Source organism: Aquarana catesbeiana, linkage group LG04, assembly GCF_042186555.1.
Source record: "Aquarana catesbeiana isolate 2022-GZ linkage group LG04, ASM4218655v1, whole genome shotgun sequence".
NCBI classification, from domain to species: Eukaryota; Metazoa; Chordata; class Amphibia; order Anura; family Ranidae; genus Aquarana; species Aquarana catesbeiana.
The window spans coordinates 626,438,030-626,460,224 of NC_133327.1; the positions used below are offsets into that span (position 1 = coordinate 626,438,030).

The 22,195-nt window shown below is 44.6% G+C and overlaps 1 protein-coding gene across 1 annotated transcript in view; it reads left to right on the forward strand.

Annotated features, from left to right (window-relative positions):
* HHIPL2 (HHIP like 2) overlaps positions 1 to 22,195 on the forward strand; it is a 106,631-nt gene that overhangs the window by 34,253 nt on the left and 50,183 nt on the right. The window contains exons 3-4 of the mRNA XM_073628973.1: positions 12,316 to 12,459; positions 13,817 to 14,148. Of these exons, the coding sequence (XP_073485074.1) occupies positions 12,316 to 12,459; positions 13,817 to 14,148 (476 nt within the window). The remainder of the gene's footprint in view (positions 1 to 12,315; positions 12,460 to 13,816; positions 14,149 to 22,195) is intronic.

Here is a 22,195-nt window from a genome sequence, read left to right on the forward strand (position 1 = left end):
TTACACTCTTCAGAATGAAAGGCAGAGAAACAGCATGAGGAGAATGGTGTGCTGCTTCTACCTCTTCCTGCTGAGCTCTGCTACACAGGGGATTGCAAGAGGCTTATATCAAGTCAAGTTTAGGTTAATTAACAGTAAAGGAGAAGTAGCACACTGATGAGCCTATGTGTCAATCTGTTCTCTCCTGCTCTTGGCATGATCCTTGTTAGCATATGAACACTGCAGCACAACTAATTGGCTCCCTGTGTTGCTTCTTCTTCTCCCACTCGGAGCTCTACTGTACAGGAACCGCCAGAGACAGATACCAAGTCAAATTTTAATTTTTATTGTGCATTATAAAAGTACATTTAATGTTGTGTCAAAGTTCACCTTCAGTAACATGTTACATGTTACACCTGAATTTAGAGTGTAACATTCAACATGTTACTGTGCACCTCTCATTCTGCCCAAATGGGAGGTTCGGGTAGACAGCTGTAGTCCTAAGCGTCTGCAGGAGCCTGACACTGTACCCACAATCTGCTGATGGTGTATGCAATGCTCTGCAAGCTCCTAAGAGAAAATATAGTTTCACATTTTTTTTTAACCTGCAAATAAATGTGCATTTATTACACTTTAAGTGAATGCAGAGCTGCATTAACCACCTGCCAACCGCATAACGTAAATTTACTGCAGAAAAGTGTCTCTATTGCGCAAAACTATGTACCTGTACGTGATTTCATGCAATAGCCTCCAGGGGGCGCGCGCGTGCCACCAGAGACCTGATCACGTACTGATTGGACAGAGGGGGAGCCAATCAGCGGGTCTACCGGACCCGATGTCCGCCTGTCACCTGCGATTGTTCCTGATTGAGGCAGAACGGCAGTCTGCCTTTGTAAACAAGGCAGATCGCTGTTCTAACAGGGAAGAAGATGGAGATCTTGTGTTTCTGCTAAGCAGGAACACGGAGTTCTGTCTTCCCCCAGTCAGAGCAACCCCCCCCACAGTTAGCAAGCACTCCCAGGGAACACTTTTAACCCTTTGATCGCCCCTGATGTTATCCCTTTCTTTGCCAGTGTCATTACTGCCGTAACAGTGCATATTTTTTTAGCACTGATCACTGTATTGGTGTTGCTGGTCCCCAAAAAAGTGTCAAAAATGTCAGTTAGGTGTCTGATTTGTCTGCCACAATGTCTCAGTCCCGCTATAAGTCACTGATCGCCACTATTACTAGTAAAAAATAATAAAATAAAAATTCAATAAAAATATACCATTGTTAGTAACACTATAACGTTGGCGCAAATCAATCAATATACATTTATTGGGATTTTTTTTTACCAAAAATATGTAGCAAAATGCATATTGGCCTAAACTGATGAAGAAATTCAGAAATTCGATTTTTTACATTTTTTTTATTGGATGTGTTTTATAGCAGAAAGTAAAAAATATTGTTTGTTTTTTGTCGCTCTTTTTTTGTTTATAGCGCAAAAAATAAAAACTACAGAGGTGATCAAATACCATCAAAAGAAAGCTCTATTTGTAGGAAAAAAAGACATCAATTTTATTTGGGTACAGCGTCGCACAACCGCGCAATTGGGTGGGTAAAACATTTTGGGGCTGAAGTGGTTAATCTGTGTATTTCATATCCGCCTGTAGTTCAGCTTTAAATACAGGCTCTGCTTCCTTTGGACCTTGTTGTTCCTCTTATTTCACTATAAAAGCTTTTTCCAATGATGTGAATTACTCACAATGCTCACATGCTCTTTACCTAGACTTTTGCCCAAAGGAGCTGTGTTTCTAAAGTCCCATACAAACTATTAGATTTTCTGCAGATTTCTGTCTTCAGATTTACCAAAAATCATGTAGTACAAGGGCCTTCCTGATTGCGTACAAATTGAAACTCTTAAGGTTTGACCTCATATTATATGGTTTTAGTAAATCTGAAGACAAAAGTCTGCAGAAAATCTAATAGGGTGTATGGGGTGTATGGAGTCTTTCAGAAATTGGTATATTGTGCACAACAGTAGCAGTCTTTTCCTTTTTAGAGATTTCCACTATGCTGTTGTTGTGAAATGAGTTGAGGATCTTGGAACCCATTCACTCTATGTAGCATTGCGGTGCTTTACAGTGCGTGGCCCATGCTATGCTCCTGCAACCAATACATTCTGAATGGGCATCTGAAGTAAAATTGATACAATAAATATTGTTGTACCTGTATATTAATTTGTCTAATCCCTATAGTTAGTTAGTCTACATTAAACTCTAAGCACATGTTACTGTTGATATCACAATAATACAAGGTTAGCTATGAAAACCAAGCACACGGTTTATAGGTAATAAAGTCTTATTTATTTCCCAAGGAAATAAGAAAACGCTAACACGAAAGTATTAGAAGATATTACAATATTACGAAGCTTACAATCAGAATACAATGCAAGAATATACTTATCACATCCTCTAGAAAAGACTCTTTAGCTGGTCTCCAGATGTTGAAAGAGAGGGCCAGAGCCATGAGGCTTAGGCCAAAGCCATGATCCAAAGGGAAAGGGGAAGAGGCTCAGGCCAAGGCCAGCATCGGAAGAAAGAGCTCTTTGCTTGAAACAGCCCTTTTTACAAACCTCAGTCACACCTCATCCAAACCCCCCCTCCCCCATTGCCAACCCCAATCGATCTTGACAAATCAGAGTGTTCACAGGGCAGTCTTCCTCAATAGATTATATTACTGACTGTCTTGCCGTAATTGGCCTCTGGGGGCAGCGTTTGTCCATGAATCACCACTGTCCGACCTGAGTCAAATCTTCATAGATATCTGGGTCTTTGATCTTCTGTATCTCAACTCATCAATTATCTCTGCCAGTCATGCTCTCTTTGAAGCTCGCTTGCAGAGCAGTTAATCAGGAATTCTCATAGACAGATCGGAGTCAGTATTGTCATGCACAGTTAGAGGCTTAATTGGCTATAAACTCAACTTGGGGGGGGGGCATCCTGTCCTCCAGGGAGTGAGAATACCTTCATCCTTTCAAAAACCATGGTTGATTTTGGGAATAAAAACAGATATGTAGAAAATCCAGAAATATGACATTGGACCATGTCGACTCCCAACAGCATCAGTGCAGGAAAAATCTCTCCTGATCTATTAAATTATTTAAAGCTACACATACCAATCAGTGGCGGCTTGTCCATTAGGGACGCCCGAGCACCGCCCCCCTTTATCCATACCATCTCCTATACGAATAGATAGAGCTCATGCTATAAGTGTCAGAAACCATGAAATCAGGCCGAGACAGAAGCACAGTTAAATCACACTTGTTTAATAATAAAAGTAAATAGAACAAACGTAGTCAAAACATAGCCAAAGTTCAGGAACCAGAACGGATAGTCAGACAAGCCAAACGTCAGGGAGCCGGAGATGAGCGTAGTAAAACAGCAAGCAGGATCTGGAGCCAGAAGAGATGTCAGCCAAAAAAGTCTTTAACAGGAATGCAGAAGAGCGTCTTTAACCACTTGAGCCCCGGACCATTATGCTGCCTAAGGACCAGAGGTCTTTTTCCAATTTGGCACTGCGTCGCTTTAACTGCTAATTGCGCGGTTATGCAATGCTGTACCCAAACGAAATTTGCGTCCTTTTCTTCCCACAAATAGAGCTTTCTTTTGATGGTATTTGATCACTTCTGCAGTTTTTATTTTTTGCGCTATAAACGGAAAAAGACCGAAAATTTTGAAAAAAAATGATATTTTCTACTTTTTGTTATAAAAAAAATCCAATAAACTCAATTTTAGTCATACATTTAGGCCAAAATGTATTCGGCCACATGTCTTTGGTAAAAAAAATGTCAATAAGCGTATATTTATTGGTTTGCGCAAAAGTTATAGCGTCTACAAACTAGGGTACATTTTCTGGAATTTACACAGCTTTTAGTTTATGACTGCCTATGTCATTTCTTGAGGTGCTAAAATGGCAGGGCAGTACAAAACCCCCCCAAATGACCCCATTTTGGAAAGTAGACACCCCAAGGAAATTGCTGATAGGCATGTTGAACCCATTGAATATTTATTTTTTTTGTCCCAAGTGATTGAATAATGACAAAAAAAAAAAAAAAAAAAAATATTTACAAAAAGTTGTCACTAAATGATATATTGCTCACACAGGCCATGGGCCTATGTGGAATTGCACCCCAAAATATATTCAGCTACTTCTCCTGAGTACGGGGATACCACATGTGTGGGACTTTTTGGGAGCCTAGCCGCGTATGGGACCCCGAAAACCAATCACCGCCTTCAGGATTTCTAAGGGTGTAACTTGTTGATTTCACTCTTCACTGCCTATCACAGTTTCGGAGGCCATGGAATGCCCAGGTGGCACAACCCCCCCCCAAATGACCCCATTTTGGAAAGTAGACACCCCAAGCTATTTGCTGAGAGGCATATTGAGTCCATGGAATATTTTATATTTTGACACAAGTTGCGGGAAAGTGACACTTTTTTTTTTTTTTTTTTTTTTTTTGCACAAAGTTGTCACTAAATGATATATTGCTCACACAGGCCATGGGCCTATGTGGAATTGCACCCCAAAATACATTTAGCTGCTTCTCCTGAGTATGGGGATACCACATGTGTGGGACTTTTTGGGAGCCTAGCCGCGTACGGGGCCCCGAAAACCAATCACCGCCTTCAGCGTTTTTAAGGGCGTGAATTTTTGATTTTACTCTTCACTGCCTAACACCGTTTCGGAGGCCATGGAATGCCCAGGTGGCACAAACCCCCCCCAAATGACCCCATTTTGGAAAGTAGACACCCCAAGCTATTTGCTGAGAGGCATGGTGAGTATTTTGCAGCTCTCATTTGTTTTTGAAAATGAAGAAAGACAAGAAAAAACTTTTTTTTTTTTTCTTTTTTCAAATTTCAAAACTTTGTGACAAAAAGTGAGGTCTGCAAAATACTCACTATACCTCTCAGCAAATAGCTTGGGGTGTCTACTTTCCAAAATGGGGTCATTTGGGGGGGGTTTGTGCCACCTGGGCATTCCATGGCCTCCGAAACTGTGATAGGCAGTGAAGAGTGAAATCAAAAATTCACGCCCCTTAGAAAGCCTGAAGGCGGTGATTGGTTTTCGGGGTCCCGTACACGGCTAGGCTCCCAAAAAGTCTCACACATGTGGTATCCCCGTACTCAGGAGAAGCAGCAGAATGTATTTTGGGGTGTAATTTCACATATTCCCATGGCATGTTTGAGCAATATATCATTTAGTGACAACTTTGTGCAAAAAAAAAAAAAAAAAAAAAAAATTTGTCTCTTTCCCGCAACTTGTGTCGCAATATAAAATATTCCATGGACTCGACATGCCTCTCAGCAAATAGCTTGGGGTGTCTACTTTCCAAAATGGGGTCATTTGGGGGGGTTTTGAACTGTCCTGGCATTTTATGCACAACATTTAGAAGCTTATGTCACACATCACCCACTCTTCTAACCACTTGAAGACAAAGCCCTTTCTGACACTTATTTTTTACATGAAAAAGTTTTTTTTTTTTTGCAAGAAAATTACTTTGAACCCCCAAACATTATATATTTTTTTAAAGCAAATGCCCTACAGATTAAAATGGTGGGTGTTTCATTTTTTTTTTTCACACAGTATTTGCGCAGCGATTTTTCAAACGCATTTTTTGGGGAAAAAACACACTTTTTTAAATTTTAATGCACTAAAACACACTATATTGCCCAAATGTTTGATGAAATAAAAAAGATGATCTTAGACCGAGTACATGGATACCAAACATGACATGCTTTACAATTGCGCACAAACGTGCAGTGGCAACAAAATAAATACATTTTTAAAAGCCTTTAAAAGCCTTTACAGGTTACCACTTTAGATCTACAGAGGAGGTCTACTGCAAAAATTACTGCCCTCGATCTGACCTTCGCGGCGATACCTCACATGCATGGTGCAATTGCTGTTTACGTTTGACGACAGACCGCCGCTTGCGTTCGCCTTAGCGCAAGAGCAGGGGGCGACAGGGGTGCTTTTTTTTTTTTTTTTTTTTTTTCTTTATTATTTTTTTGCTTTTTTATCTTATTTTTAAACTGTTCCTTTCATTTTTTTTTTTTTTAAATCATTTTTATTGTTATCTCGGGGAATGTAAATATCCCCTATGATAGCAATAGGTAGTGACAGGTACTCTTTTTTGAAAAAATTGGGGTCTATTAGACCCTAGATCTCTCCTCTGCCCTCAAAGCATCTGACCACACCAAGATCGGTGTGATAAAATGCTTCCCCAATTTCCCAATGGCGCTATTTACATCCGGCGAAATCTAAGTCATAAAATGCTCGTAGCTTCCGGTTTCTTAGGCCATAGAGATGTTTGGAGCCACTCTTGTCTCTGATCAGCTCTATGGTCAGCTGGCTGAATCACCGGCTGCATTCTCAGGTTCCCTGTTGAGACAGGAGAGCCAGAGAAAAACACGGAAGACGGTGGGGGGGGGGGGGGCATTCCCTCCCACGGCTTGTAAAGGCAGTCTAGAGGCTAATTAGCCGCTAGGATTGCTTTTACATGAAAGCCGACCGCTGGCTGAAAAGAATGATACCAAGATGATACCTAAACCTGCAGGCATCATTCTGGTATAACCACTCAAAGTTGTGAATGGCGTACCTGAAGACAAAAAAATGGTTAACAATAAAGCACAGTAAACAATAAAGTATAAATAATTACATACCTGAAAAACAAACATGATAAAACATAATAACAATAACAATAACAATAACAATAAAACACTGCAGAATAGAATACAGTAAAAAAAGAGCAGAACAATAGAGAGAGAGAATAGAGAGAGAGAACAATAAAACGACAACTATTTTTTTTTATTTTATATATATATTTTTTTTTTTTACACTTTTTTTGTAACTAACTTTTATAACTGTAACCGGTTCCAGGTTCGGGTCTCTCAAAATGCGATGGCATCTTGGGAGACCCTGTGAAAGTGTGCCTAGTCTGTGCAATGCTGTACCCTACGCTAATACTCAACTAGTGTATGGTAGCGTTCAAAACATTCACCAATGCAAAGACCAGGATTGTCAGGACAGAAGGGACAATAATAGCGGGTGTCACGCCTATATCCGCGTTTGCTGCAGACACAACATCTTTTTGGGGGGGGTTCGTTGGGTAGGGGTACTCGGGAGCACATAAAAATGCCTCTCATGCAGCCGACTGCATTTCGTTGGGGGATGTGAATGGGGGAAGTACGGGCGCTGCAGAAGTGGTGGGTTCCCAATTAGGATTGGCGAATGCAGCAGGAAGGGCACTATGGGCACGACGGGCCTGTGTTTGTCTTTTTGGTGGCAGCGGGACACTACTTGTGCTTGTCACCTCACCAGCTTGAACTGCACTTATGGGACTCGCCACGTCACCAAGTGTTACTGCAGTGCTGGTTTGACTACGACCGGGGTGTACTAGGCCGCTGGTGCTTGCCAGTTCAATAAAAAGCTTCCAAAAAAACTGTTAGCGATCGCAGGGATCAGGCCTGACTCTGCGAACGCTGCAGTTATGCGTTTAGTGTTTTGTAAGTGACAGTGATCGATCGATACTGCACTTGGGTGGGCTGGACTGGGCCGGGCGGAGGGGCAAAACGCAGGTGCTAGCAGGTATCTGGGTTGATCCCGCTAACACTGCGTTTTTGGGAACCCTATACTGCTGGGGACGCTAGTATAGATCTAATCTGATCGGATCAGATATTGATCCGTTCAGATACTATACCACTAAAGGAGGCGTATGCTGCGTGCGTGGGTGTTAGCGGTACTGGCGCTAACCTGACGCTGCCTGGGGCCGGTGCTTGCTAGTTCACCAAAATGCTACCAAAAAAACTGTTAGCGATCGCAGGGATCAGGCCTGACTCTGCGAACGCTGCAGTTATGCGTTTAGTGCCTTGTAAGTGTCAGTGATCGATCGATACTGCACTTGGGTGGGCTGGGCTGGGCCGGGCGGAGGGGCACAACGCAGGTGCTAGCAGGTATCTGGGCTGATCCCGCTAACACTGCGTTTTTGGGAACCCTAAACTGCTGGGGACGCTAGTATAGATCTGATCGGATCAGATATTGATCCGATCAGATACTATACCACTAAGGGAGGTGTACGGTGCGTGCGTGGGTGTTAGCGGTACTGGCGCTAACCTGACGCTGCCTGGTGCTTGCTTGCCAGTTCACCAAAATGCTACCAAAAAAACTGTTAGCGATCGCAGGGATCAGGCCTGACTCTGCGAACGCTGCAGTTATGCGTTTAGTGTTTTGTAAGTGACAGTGATCGATCGATACTGCACTTGGGTGGGCTGGGCGGAGGGGCAAAACGCAGGTGCTAGCGGGTATCTGGGCTGATCCCGCTAACACTGTGTTTTTGGGAACCCTAAACTGCTGGGGACGCTAGTATAGATCTGATCAGATCAGATATTGATCCGATCAGATACTATACCACTAAGGGAGGCGCATGCTGCGTGCGTGGGTGTTAGCGGTACTGGCGCTAATCTGACGCTGCCTGGGGCGACGCATATCACCGCCGGGCGATCAGGGGGCTAAACCTTTATTAGGTAATAAACGGCGGGTGCCCTGACACTATAAAAAATAAACGAACTAACCTGCGTCACCCGTAACGGTTATACGGTGATCAGTGGTGAAAGGGTTAACTAGGGGGCAATCAAGGGGTTAAAACATTTATTAGGAAGTATATGGGGGTCCCTGTCACTATAAAACGCTGACGGCGAACCTAAATATTTACCTCACTAACTAGCGTCACCAGTGACACTAATACAGCGATCAGAAAAATGATCGCTTAGCAACACTGGTGACAGGGGGTGATCAAGGGGTTAAAACTTTATTAGGGGGGGTTAGGGGGGTACCCTAGACCTAAAGGGGGGTAATATTCACTGCCCTAACACTGTAACTGTCACAAACTGACACTATGCAGTAATCAGAAAAAAAAAAAAAAAAAAAAAAAAAACCTGCTGGTGTCAGTTTGTGACAGGGGGGGGGGGTGATTGGGGGGGGATCGGGGGGCGATCGGGGGGGGGATCGGGGTGTTTTGTATGCCTGGCATGTTCTACTGTGTGTGTAGTGTGTTGTGCACTCACATTGATGTCTTCTCCCCTCGGCGCTGGAACGGAAAATACCGAGCCGAGGGGAGATGACATCATTTCCTTTGCTGCTGTTTAGCATACAGCAGCAAAGGAGTGTTCCCATTGGCCGGCGGCGATCGCGAGGGGGGGCCACGAACGGATGGCCTCCCCCTCATCTCGGATCGCCGGGGAACAGAACGGGACCGCTTCGGGCACCGGGGGGGGGTCCGATCGGACCCCCCACCCGCGAGAGGCAAATCACGTACATGTACGTGATTTTGCCTGCCCGTGCCGCCTTGCCGACGTAAATCGGCGTTAGGCGGTCCTTAAGTGGCTAGAGATGTGACCAAGGCGAAGGCAGAGATCCTCTGGACTGGACGGCTTAAGTAGGCAGGACTAACGAGCAGGATATCATCAACAGCTGAGTAACTGTGGAGAGATAGGAGCTGGCAATTAGCCGACAGCTGAGCAGCCAGCTCAGAGAAGGAAGGACCTGTCCAGCCCTGACAATGAGTGAATCTATCCACAGTCACCGTGGCCACCCCCTATTCATGCATCCGGCCTCTTTCAGGATGCCAGGCGCGTGAATTACAGTGGCGGGGTTTTTTTTTTTTAAGCACCTGATTAGAGCTATAGGCTCTAATAGGCTACAAAATAGGGTGGGCTTGTGGCGCAGAGCATTGCGCCATGAGCCCACCCAGGTGTTACAACAGGAAGCCGCCGGTGAAGCCTGGGAAAAGCACTGCCCACCATAGATGGGGTAAGTGCTCCATACCCGAACAACGGTATCAGTGATGGCCCCCCCCAGAAAAAATTACCACCGGCCACTACTGATACCAATGCATATTATTTACAGTGGTGTGCTGTAGTGCAGGTGCCTTCTGTGTTGGGGTACCATTCAATGAAATGCACTTTAATGCATCATGCTTGGTGTGCTACTGTGCATTGCACCAGTTGCATTCATACCACGTGTGGAGCTGTATTTAGACACCATGCTACCCTAGGGATACTGGGCTGATGACACTTTTTTGTACTGGCAATATCATCAAGCGTGCCACGTGATGTCATGTTTTGGTAAAATTATAGATAGAATAAGATTTAGGAGTAAGCAGGTCTTTTTTGTTTTTATAGGACTTCTTTTTTTTTAATGGTACACAGACCACCAAACAATGGAATAGAGAAATGGGTTCATGTTTCCTGAACGTTAAAGAGCCTAAATTTTCCACTTCCATCACCAAAACCCCCTTTCCCCTATAGTTCTCTATTGGAAGAAGCACAGGGTCTTCTTTACATATAGTACTTATTTTTAATGGTACAGACCACCAAATAATAAAATGGACGGTTTCATGTTTCCTTAACTTTAAAGAGATAAAGATTCCACTTCCATCCCTAGCACCCTCTTCCCTCTATAGTTCTCTTGATGAACTTAGCCATAAATGTCTATAGGTGACCATAGGAGTGAAACAAAGTAAGGAAAGCGTCACAGTTTGTAAATCTGATGTCTGGTGCCTGGCTTTCGTACTCTCCTTAGCTTCATTTAATCCTACACCAGAAGCACCACAATTTCAGGAGTTGTCCAGCATTGACCGTCTGCTATCACAGCTTTTGAATGCTTCATTGTTTTAATTTTCTTTAAAGTTTTTAGTATAACATCTTAGATTGTAAGCTCTAAGGAGCAGGGCCCTCTGATTCCTACTGTATTAAAGTGTATTGTTTTTGTACTGTCCACCCTCAAGTTGTAAAGCGCTACGTAAACTGTTGGCGCTATATAAATCCTGTATGATATTAATAATAACATTTTAAAAAAAATGTCACAGTTCAGCTACCAGAGGATACCAGCCTGGCACTCTAGGTATATGGGTCGCTAGCTTCTAAACTATAGAGCTGGTCAGTGTACAAACATCAGCTATACTGATTGCAGCCTATGTGCCTTCCAATACTAAGATTGTGTTTCAAGTGGAAAGACCCCCAAAAAATCCTCCGCTTTCCCCATCAGTATTCAGCCCCAAAGGGATCCAGCCCTAGGATCCCTGTCCACTTATAAAGTGATCCCAAGATTCATTACCCATGTGAAATGTAAGAGTTAAAAAGCTGCCACTGAATTAAAAAAAATATTGGATATACAAAGTTGCAAGCAGAAACACAGAAAAATCAAGGATTTGAATTGCTTGCTTACTATGTTTTTCCTTTTCATGAACATTTTTTTATACACTTGAAATGTACGTGTGGCCTTGCTAGGGAGTTTAACCACTCCAGGAAATGACAATTCCCTGGCACGGCCATAGTCCCCCCGCCTCACTCCCCAGAACTTCATATGCCTATCCTCTTTTGGTAGTTTTTAATTACTTTGTCTGCTGGCCCAGCTCCTCCACCCCTCACCTCCCTACATAATCTTATATGTAGCTGGTATAGTGGGGTAGGGGAAGGCTATAGACTATGACTAGAGTGGTAACTCTTACTATGCTGGGGCTGCTGACATCACATCCTCATGCTCACATCCAAGATGGCGGCACCAAGCTGCGTTCTCACAACTTTCGGATGTCTACACAAGGGAGGCATTTACAGGTAAATACCATGCATATAATACAGTAGAGGCATATATAACCTTACAATACCTTGGAGCTATCTTTGTTCAGGCATCATGAGATCCCCACTCAGAGATGACACAATCATGTAAATCCTGGATAGAGAGCAATACATACATGGCATAACTTCTAATCTCCAACCCTGCTTATTAATCCATCTAAAAGTTAAAGAAATGTCTGTGCCTCAGTCAGATGCTACATTTTGTAATGAAAAATTATATCTTTGCATTTGAAGAAAAGGAAGAGTATGCAGCATACTCATCATGGTAACAAATATGATTATTGCAAGCTTCACCAGAATCTGGTGGGATCTGAGTGCTTTTTGACAGTTTTATAGAAGAATGGTAAAGGAAATAAGGAGAGAATATGAAGTCTGCTATTGAAGACCTCACTAAAAAGAGCTGACTATCTGTATTGCTGATTTTGTTTCACTGACAAGGACCAAGCTACCTGGAGTCCTGACTTTAGTGTGACTTTCTGAATGCTTGTGGGTTGGGGCCTCAAAAAGCATTCAAACCAGAGACATCCAGGCGAGTAGCATTTTTAAAAGATGATCAGCAATGGCAGTCCATAGTTTCCTTTTAAATGCCAGTTTGGGGAATGCACAGCCCAAAGTCACTCTTGTCAATGTTGTCTTCTGTCTACATTATCTCCTGCATAGGTATATTTTGGAGGTTGTGCAGCCAGCCAGAAGTCACAATGGGGGTCAGTTGCTGTTTGGCATAGACGGATATCTGTATATATTCACTGGAGATGGAGGAGAACTGGGTGATCCACATGGAGAATTTGGAAATGGACAGAACAAGTAAGTCACAGAAAATTATGTAGGACATTTCTAAGACATCTAAAATATAAGCGCAGCCTTTTCTATTTCTGCTGGAGAGGCATTGTCCTATTGTCGGTAAATGAGCTTAGTCTTGTTGGATCAGGCTTTGGGGGTCTGATGATCTTGTTTTAAAGGCCAGCATGATAGCCTGGAGCTTGGCTACATAGGGATCCAGTATTTTCATTAGAGGCAGGAAGCTCTGAGCACTTGGAGCTTACACAGAGGTAGCTCTTCTCGCTTCAGGCAGCTAGGCATGAACCCAATAGCACACAGCTTTTATGGAAGACCCAGCTACTGTTGGGAGCACTATTCCCATTGCCACTAGAGTACTGTAATTCAAGTGGAGTGACCATAACTCTCCAGCAGCTCGCCTGTGGTACAGTCCTGGGATTCTTCCAACCACTTACCTGTGTTACCAGCACTGAGATTCCACAAGCTGTTCACCTGGTTTATGAGCCATACCCCAGAATTGTGAGAGACGCTGGTACAAAGGCTAAGCACAAATAGCTGTTTATGTATTGTACTGTTTACTAAAATAGTGGCCTTCTCAAGTATCTGTGGCTACAGCACCATATATAGACTGTGCTGTACTGCCACATCGTGTCTTTATTGAGTTGTTGAGACATTGCTACTACGAGCATCTGTTTTTACAGATTAATAATCTGTTTAACGTTATTCTGTACTATATGCACACCCTTTTGCTATTTTGACTCTGTTTGCATTTTTTATCCAACTCTACACCTGTTTAGGAAAATTCAACTTAAAGCTACCCTCTGATAAATCACTTGAGTCCTCTACTTTTTATAAAAGTATAAGCTGCTGGTGGGGTCTCTATTTAAATGAACCTGATGCTTTTCTGCACATTCGGTCACACCCGTCATGTACTGCAATGTGTGATCCTGCTTGCCCAATATCTTGTGGACTGGAAACAGGGAAAGGCTGGCCACATCCTAAGGAGATGTGTTGGAAACTCTTCTTTTCCTGAGTTCCTCTCATGGCATGATTTTTTCCTTAACTGTCACATTAGGCCATTGGGATGGGAATGGGATTGGGTCATGGAAACTACTCTAAGACTTTCAACAAATTTGCAGGGAGACAACCTGATCAAAAATCACATATGTGTCTCCTCCACACTGCATCTCACATAACATGTTACCTTCTAATCAGTTCCAGGAGCTTTTTCTTTTTCTAGCCTTTAGATTTCAAAAGTCAGCTTTTGTTCAGGTTTTGTTACCCTGCATAAATTTAAGAGTCCACTTTACACTTAATTACAAACTATATGAATATGTCATTTTTACACTGTTGACATTCCTTCCATGCTTTGAATCTGCTGTAGGAGTGCCCTGCTGGGTAAGGTTCTCCGGATAAATGTCGATGGGGAATACGCTCCTGGAAAAGCTTATGGAATTCCGAAAGACAATCCATTTGTGTCTGAACGTGGTGCTGCTCCGGAGGTCTATGCCTATGGGTGTCGTAACATGTGGCGGTGCTCTGTTGATCAAGGCGATCGGGTGACAGGGAAAGGAAGGGGAAGAATATTTTGTGGGGATGTTGGCCAAAGCAGATATGAAGAAATCGACATCATTGTCAAAGGTGGAAATTTTGGATGGAGGGCCAAGGAGGGCCCTGAATGTTTTGATCTCATGTTGTGCTTCAATTCTTCCTTACGTAAGTCCTCTCATTGGGTTTTCCTTCAGCCTGCATATTTCTGTCTTCTGAATGTGTTCTGGATATAGCAGATGACATATTGCAAAGTCCTATCGTGTATGTGGGTGCAAGAGCTACAGTATGTCTTTAGAAAATGGACATCATCCCCGTGCATAATATGTAGAGAATTATAACAAATCTCCAATTATCCAAACATGGGATTTTGGAGTGGGGGGAGGTATTAAGTGTCACTACCGTCAAAATATAAAAATAAATACAGCATTATTTATATAATATAACATATGAACTTGTTAAAAAATGATCCATATCCAAAAGCGTATAAAGTATAGGATCCACTAATCTCTACAAAGTGCATCATCGTGACTATATACTCTTTTGGATATGGATCATTTTTTAACAAGTTCATGTGTTTTATTGTATAAATAAAGCTGTATTTATTATTATATTTTGTCAGTAGTGACACTTAATACATCTCCCCACTCCAATATCCCATGTTGGCAATTTTGTTGCCTACATTTTTAATCAAAGGTGGAGTCTGGTAAGCTGAGTCAACTCCTTATAATGTCTTGGAAACTCCAACAGTGAGACCTCCCTGCTTTAAAGAAGTCGTAAGATCACTCAGTCGGTCCAGGCTGGGGATAGATCCAAACTTTATAGTCGGATCTACCCAGGTGCTTGGACCAACAGCTGGCTCAGCCTGTCAGCTTCACCGCTGGGAGACTGAGCCAGCTGCTCCCTCCCCCTCCCCAGTGCTCCAGGGAGTGCTGGAGGGCAGAGCAGAGGGTCGGTGACTGACAATCACAGCTCTCTGCTTAGAGTGAAGGGGGAGAACTGAGTGATCAGTTATGTTTGATCGCTCAGTTCTCAGTGCAGAGGTGGCAGGGGATCGATACTGCATCCACCTTCGTGAGTATAAGGATTTTTTTTATATATAGATACAATAATTCTCTTTTAATTACTAACTCTGTTACTGTCTACCTGGGGTTTTGGATGTTCTAATCCAACATCATGTGTCCAAGCTCCTTCTATTTATTTCTCCATAATGTAAAATAAATAAACAATCTAGAAGGCATGGTGTGCAAATTTGGGAACAGTACAGAGATCTCACCAACAGTCCCTAAGAGACACTATTAGGTGGATTAACTCTTCTTATGCCCCATACACACGGTTGGACATTGATCGGACATCCCGACAACAAAATCCTAGGATTTTTTCCGATGAATGTTGGCTCAAACTTGTCTTGCATACACACAGTCACACAAAGTTGTCGGAAAATCCGATCGTTCTGAACGCGGTGACGTAAAACACGTATGTCGGGACTCTAAACAGGGTAGTAGCCAATAGCTTTCATCTCTTTATTTATTCTGAGCATGCGTGGCACTTTGTGCGTCGGATTTGTGTACACGCGATCGGAAATTCCAACAACGGATTTTGTTGTCGGAAACTTTTATAGCCTGCTCTCAAACTTTGTGTGTCAGAAAATCCGATGGAAAATGTGTGATGGAGCCTACACACGGTCGGAATTTCCGACAACAAGGTCCTATCACACATTTTCCGTCGGAAAATCCGACCGTGTGTACGGGGCAAAACTCTTCAATTACTCAAACCTGGAATATCAGTTTTGGGTGGACTAACCTTTTAAATACAGTATATATACCTGGTATAACTTTAATCACTAGCCAAACAAAGAGGGGTTCTTTCTTAAGGCTGTAAAGTGGGGCTATGCAAATCAGTGTATAGTGATAGCTAGATTGTATGAGAGCAACACACATGTTCCTGTGCCTGGTAAGAAATATAGTGATTTCCACTTACACTACTATAACCATTTCTAAAAAATAAGATGAGATAATTTTTTTTTTTTTTTTTGTCAAAAGATTTTATTGAGCGTTTACAAAATAACAAGTAAAAACAGACATACATCTCAGTGAATCAGTTTGCGAATGCTCAATAGGCATCTGTAGGTAGTACATGAGATATAGGAACAGATAACAGAAAACGAATAAGAGCATAACGTCCGGTCAAATAACAAAGTAAATATCACCATATATTAACTATGGGTGTTAGTTCAACGAGATCAGATGTAGTATGTGGTAGTGAACCAAACCGTTTTATGGCCATCTCCGTTTCCGTTCACCCCTAAACGGGATCTTCGCTGTGAACGAAAAGGAGGGCTGGGGTGAGGTGTAGGATGTGATTAACTATAACTGTTTGGCGAGGCACGGTAGGGTTCATAGATCGGGGATGGGCACATCTAGGGAGTAATAAGAACCTAATGTGAGTCGGTCGTGTGAGGGAGCCCTCTAGGTGGCGAAAAAATGGGGGTAGTGTGTGCGATAAAAAAAAAAAAAAAAAAAAATGCTATGACCAAGTCTGATGCGCATGGGTATGTCAGCTCCATGTCGCACGAGTGGGGGGGGGGGCTAATAAGAGATAGAGGGGCGGGTGAGTTTTGGGGGAGGACAGTAGGGGACGGGCCGCAGAGAGTCCTCAGATAGTATGAGTAGGAGAAGGGGACAAGGTCGAATGTGTGTGGGAATGTCTGTAGTGAGTCCAGCATGCCCAGGTGGTCTGGAATTTAGTGGGTGTGTCGTTAGCTTGAGAAATGAGTTGCTCCATATTCGCTGTCTTGTCCACCCTGCGGGTCCATTCCTCTACCGTGGGAGGGGCGGGGTTTCTCCAATGCACAGGGATACACAAGTTGGCTGCGTTGATCAGATGTATAGTTAGAGATTTTTTGTAGGAGGTGGGGGATCCTGGGGTGTGGTGTAATAAGTATCGGGCGGGAGAAAAGTCCGGGGTGTATGTAGTGATTTGGGAAATTAGCTGATGGATTTCTAACCAAAATGGTTGTATAAGGGGGCATTCCCACCATATGTGGAATAGGGTACCGCGAGAGACATTACACTTCCAACATGTTGGAGGGACTGAGGGTTGAAAGTGATGTACCTTGTCGGGGGTCCGATACCATTTCGAGAACAGTTTGTATCTATTTTCCTGCGTCGTAACGTTAATGGAGCCTTTATGCATGAGTGTGAATATGTGATCCCAGTCCGTGGGAGTGAGGTCTAAAGATAGTTCGTTTTCCCACTGTCGTACAATTTTGTCCTCCTTTACCTTATGTCCTGAAAACAGTAGGGAGTAGTTTACGGAGATTAGGTGGCCCTGAGGTTCTGTGGAGTTGCAGAGAGATTCAAGTTGAGTGAGATCCCTGTGCCAAAGAGAAGATTGTCTGGATGACTGAAGGAAATGTTTCAATTGTAGATATTTATAAAAAGGTATGTCAAGGTTAGGCATTGCAGTCGAGAGAGTGTGGAAAGGGAGGAGAATCCCATTGTGATAAAAATTCTGCGCTCTAGTTTGCGAGATGTGCGTCTCTAAGGTGGGGTCTTTGAAGGTGAGTCCAGGGGGGAAGTCCGGGTTACTGTCTAAAGGAGTCATGGGGCCCGGTGAGGGTAAGAGGGCAAGCAATTTGCATGCTCTTCTGAAGAGAGAAAGTGTGGCACCAATGAGAGGGTGTGAGGTGAGATCTCCGGGTACACTTGTGTGGGTCATCCAAGGAGCGTTGGGGATGGGGAGGCTTGCGAACGAAGCTTCCAAGGTAATCCAGTCCTTTGAAGGGCGGTGCACATGCCAATCCACCAATCTGGTCAGGTGGCAGGCCCAGTGGTATTTTTGGAGATCTGGGAGACCCAGTCCCCCCATTTGTTTGGGAAGAACTAACCTGTCCCAACTGAGGCGTGGACCCTTGGAGGCCCACACGAATGTCCGAGAGAGAAGTTTATAGGAGGCGAAGAAAGATGTTGGGAGCTTGATCGGGATGGCTTGGAGGAGGTAGAGAAGTCTGGGTAGGATATTCATTTTTAATATTGCGATTCTGCCCAGCCAAGAAAATGAGCCCAGATTCCATTTCTTTAGGTCACCTTGGATGGTTTTGATCAGTGGCAGGAAGTTTTTGGCGTAGAGGTCCTTTAGATGGAATGTAATTTTGATCCCCAGATATGTGATTTCGAATTTCTCCCAGACAAACGGGAAGTTACTACGGCACAGGTTTACCGTTTCATTTGGCAGAGTGATATTAAGGGCTTTGGATTTTTTAAAGTTTATTTGGAGATTGGATAAGGTTTTGAAAAGAGCGAAGTCCGCAAGAAGGTTAGGGATAGTCGTTATAGGGTCCGTCAGGAAGAGTAGTATATCGTCGGCGTAGGCCGCTAGTTTATACTGCTTTTGTTGGATGTCAATCCCTTTGATAGCAGGATTGTGTCTTAGTTTACAGAGTAAGGGTTCCATTGTCATGATGAAAATTAGGGGTGACAGGGGGCACCCCTGATGGGTCCCATTGGATACAGAGAAGGCGTCTGACAAGCCACCATTAATCCGAAGTCTAGCGGTTGGGGAAGCGTATAGGGCTAGAATCATTTGTAGCATGCGTGGTGGTAGGCCAGCTGCCCGTAAGGTGGCTTCCATGTAGTCCCAGGCGACTCGGTCGAACGCCTTCTCTGCATCCAGGGAGAGAAAGAATCCTTGAGTGGCTGTTTTGGTAAGCCAATGGTGAATGTTGAGTGCCTTAGTGGTGTTGTCTCTGGCCTCGCGGCCCGGGACAAAACCTACCTGGTCTAAACACAAACGTCAGGGAGATGTTCAAGCCCGTGATCGGTTGATTGAACTGAGGGAACTCTTTTCACGCCTCCTTGACCGTCGAGCGCGCAGACAACTACGCTACCTTTCACATAAATACTACGAACAGGGAAATAAGTGCAGTAGAATGCTCGCTAGAGCGCTCCGGCAGAGAAGACTGACAGCTCACGTGCACTCTCTCCGGTCCCCTGACGGTACGGCTACACTACACTCCTCTGGGATTGCCTCCATCTTTAGAGATTATTATGCGGACTTATATCACCTAGATAAGGAGATCTCCCACACAGGGCGGACAGCGAAAATGAAAGCTATTGGCGACTACCTCGCCTCAGCCGGACTTCCCTCCCTGACACCCGAACAGCAGCTAGACCTTGACGCCCCCGTCTCCCCTCAGGAGATCATCTCGACAGTGAAAGCCTTACCTAATGGGAAGAGCCCTGGCCCGGATGGATATTCCAAAGCATACTATGTAAAATTTCTCCCTTTGCTACAAAATCATATGTGTAGGTATTTTAATTCTTTAGCCACAAACCACCAGATCCCCCCTGAGGCATTATTGGCCCACATCACCGTAATCCCGAAGGAAGGCAAGGACCCTACTCTCCCACAAAGCTATCGACCAATATCACTTCTTAACGTCGATATAAAAATTTTTGCTAAGATCATGGCAAATCGACTTAAATATGTCTTGCCCTCCTTTATCCACCCTGATCAAACGGGATTTATCCCAGGTAGAGAGGCTAGGGACAACTCCATCCGGGCCATGCAGCTTATACAATGGGCATGTTCCCATAGGAATTACACCCCGTACCTTATTCTGTCCACGGATGCCGAAAAGGCTTTTGACAGAATAGATTGGTCATACCTTAAGGCGGTGCTGGAGGCTTGGGGACTAGGCCCTCATATGCTTAGATGGATCATGGCACTTTACGCGACCCCCAGTGCGAAGGTCAAGGTAAATGGCCACCTATCCCTGGGGTTCCCATACGGAATGGCACGAGGCAGGGGTGCCCCCTCTCCCCCCTCTTGTTCGCTCTGGCTATGGAGCCACTGCTTCGAACAATACGGGCGAGTGCTGACATCAGAGGGGTGACGGTGGGGTCAACGGAACACAAACTGTCGGCCTATGCCGACGACGTGCTCTTTCATTTGACCCAGCCCTTGGTGTCACTGCCAAACCTTATGAGGGAAAAACTTTTGGTCAGGTGTCCAATTTTAAAATACATTTTTCGAAATCCGAAATTCTGCCCATCACCATCCCTGCGAAGATGGCTAATGACTTACAACAAGCTTTCCCATTTAGTTGGGCTACAACGTCGATTAAGTACCTGGGTATACAACTTACCAATCGATTTGATAATATTTACTCAGCTAATTTTCCCACCCTTTTGAGCATGGTGCGTAGAGACTTACAGAATTGGGCCAAGACCTCCTTCACATGGCTGGGCAAACTTAGCATACTCAAGATGAACATCCTTCCAAGGGTGCTCTTTTATCTACAAATGCTGCCGGTCCCTCTCCCCAGGAGCTTCTTTACACAGCTTCAAAGCCTAATGATTAATTTCATCTGGCATGGCAAAAGGCCAAGACCGGCTGCGTCTTTATTACAGAAGGCCAAGGAAATGGGAGGCCTGGGCCTCCCGGATATAAGGCGATACTACAGAGCCATTGCGATCCAACATATCCTCAACTGGCGGCATCATGGGGGTTCAAAAATATGGGTCTCCTTGGAGAAGAGCTTGGCAGGCCGGGACTTGTCTTACGCGCCTTGGCTGCCGCGTGAATACAGAGGACTCTCACAAACGTCCTCCCCGCTAACTACTCATATCCTGCGGGTCTGGGATCGCACGAATGCTTTGTACGCTTTGGTGCCCCCCGGCTCCCCACTGGCACCGCTGGGGGGGTTCAGGTGGTTCCCTCCTGGGGAGCAAAGGACCTTTTTTGGTACATGGGTTACAGATGGTAATTATAGCTGCGGCAAATTTGTAGATAGGGGTAGTCTGATACCCCTAGATGCCTTGAGGACTAGCCATGGCAGATTCCCCATGGATTGGTGGAGACACCAGCAACTCCAACACTTCATTGCAACAGAGGGAGCTTCGATGAGAGGGCTAGACACCATTACCACACTAGAAAGATTTTTCATAGAAGAAGAACCAACTCCCCATCTGATCTCTGAGTTATATAGGCTACTGGGTTCAGTTTCCGCTGCTTGCAAGCCGGCTTTCATAAGAGAATGGGAGCGGGACCTAGGGATAGAGTTCTCACCAGAACAGCGCCTACACATGTATAAATTAGCACATTCTAGCTCCATTGAGTCCAGAACGCAGGAAACTAACTACAAGCTTCTAACTTGTTGGTACCGGGTACCAGCCATCATAGCACGTATTTACCCCTCGGTTTCTGACCGCTGCTGGCGTGATTGCGGTCAGAAAGGCACCCTCCTTCATGTGTGGTGGGAATGCCCAGTAATTAGGCCGTTCTGGACGGAAGTACAGGCTACCATTAAAAATGCCCTGCAGATTGAGATCCCGTTCTCCCCGGAGCATTTTCTCTTGCACCTCCCCGCCCTCCCTCTGAGCCATTACAAAAAAAGCGCCCTTCCTCATCTATTAAACGCTGCTAAAAGGCTGGTACCTCTCCACTGGAAGAGTCCACGGATTCCTACCTTAAAAGAATGGTTACAGAAGGTGGAGGATATCAGAGAGGCGGAGGAATGGGTGGCGAGGTGCAGGAATAGGAGTGAGCGCTTTGATAGTATCTGGGCCCAGTGGCGGAGATTCACCATTGACACTAATCCTGTGTCCTCTAGCCTGGAAGTCGCGCTGTTGGAGTTAGCGGAGCCCTCCTTGAAGCTAAGGAGGCCTGTATGTGGTGACGTGCGTACCTCTCACCGCCCTATTGATTGCACCCAGTGTAGACCTTTTTCTTTCCTTATGCATGGTTCACAAGGTCCACAGTTGAAGGCTCATATGAGACGCTAGGCGTCTTTAGTTTTTTTCTTTTGTTTAAAAGGCAAGTTTTGTATCTCCCTTATTAAATGTTATAGAGTCATTACCGGGGCAGACCTATGGGATAGGGGCTCCGTCTGGTGATACAGGCACCTTTCAAAGGCATTGACCCCGGGGGATGCCCATGGGGCGCCTCCCTCTTGGTAGAGGTTAGCTGGAGGCATATGGCCCCCCTCCCGAGGGACCCGCCCGGTGGGCATCTCGGGGGCCTTAAAGCAGGGACGAGACCCCCCCTCCAATACAGAATGGAGGGCTTTTAAGACGGGTCCGGCCAGGAAGTTGCCATGGCGGGACCCCCCCCTGGGACTCATTTTTGACTGTCTCACAGTGCAATACAGTTTGGAGAAGATTTAATCCCTCATCCCCTTCCCCCTCCTTCCCTTACCCCTCCGTTTTATACT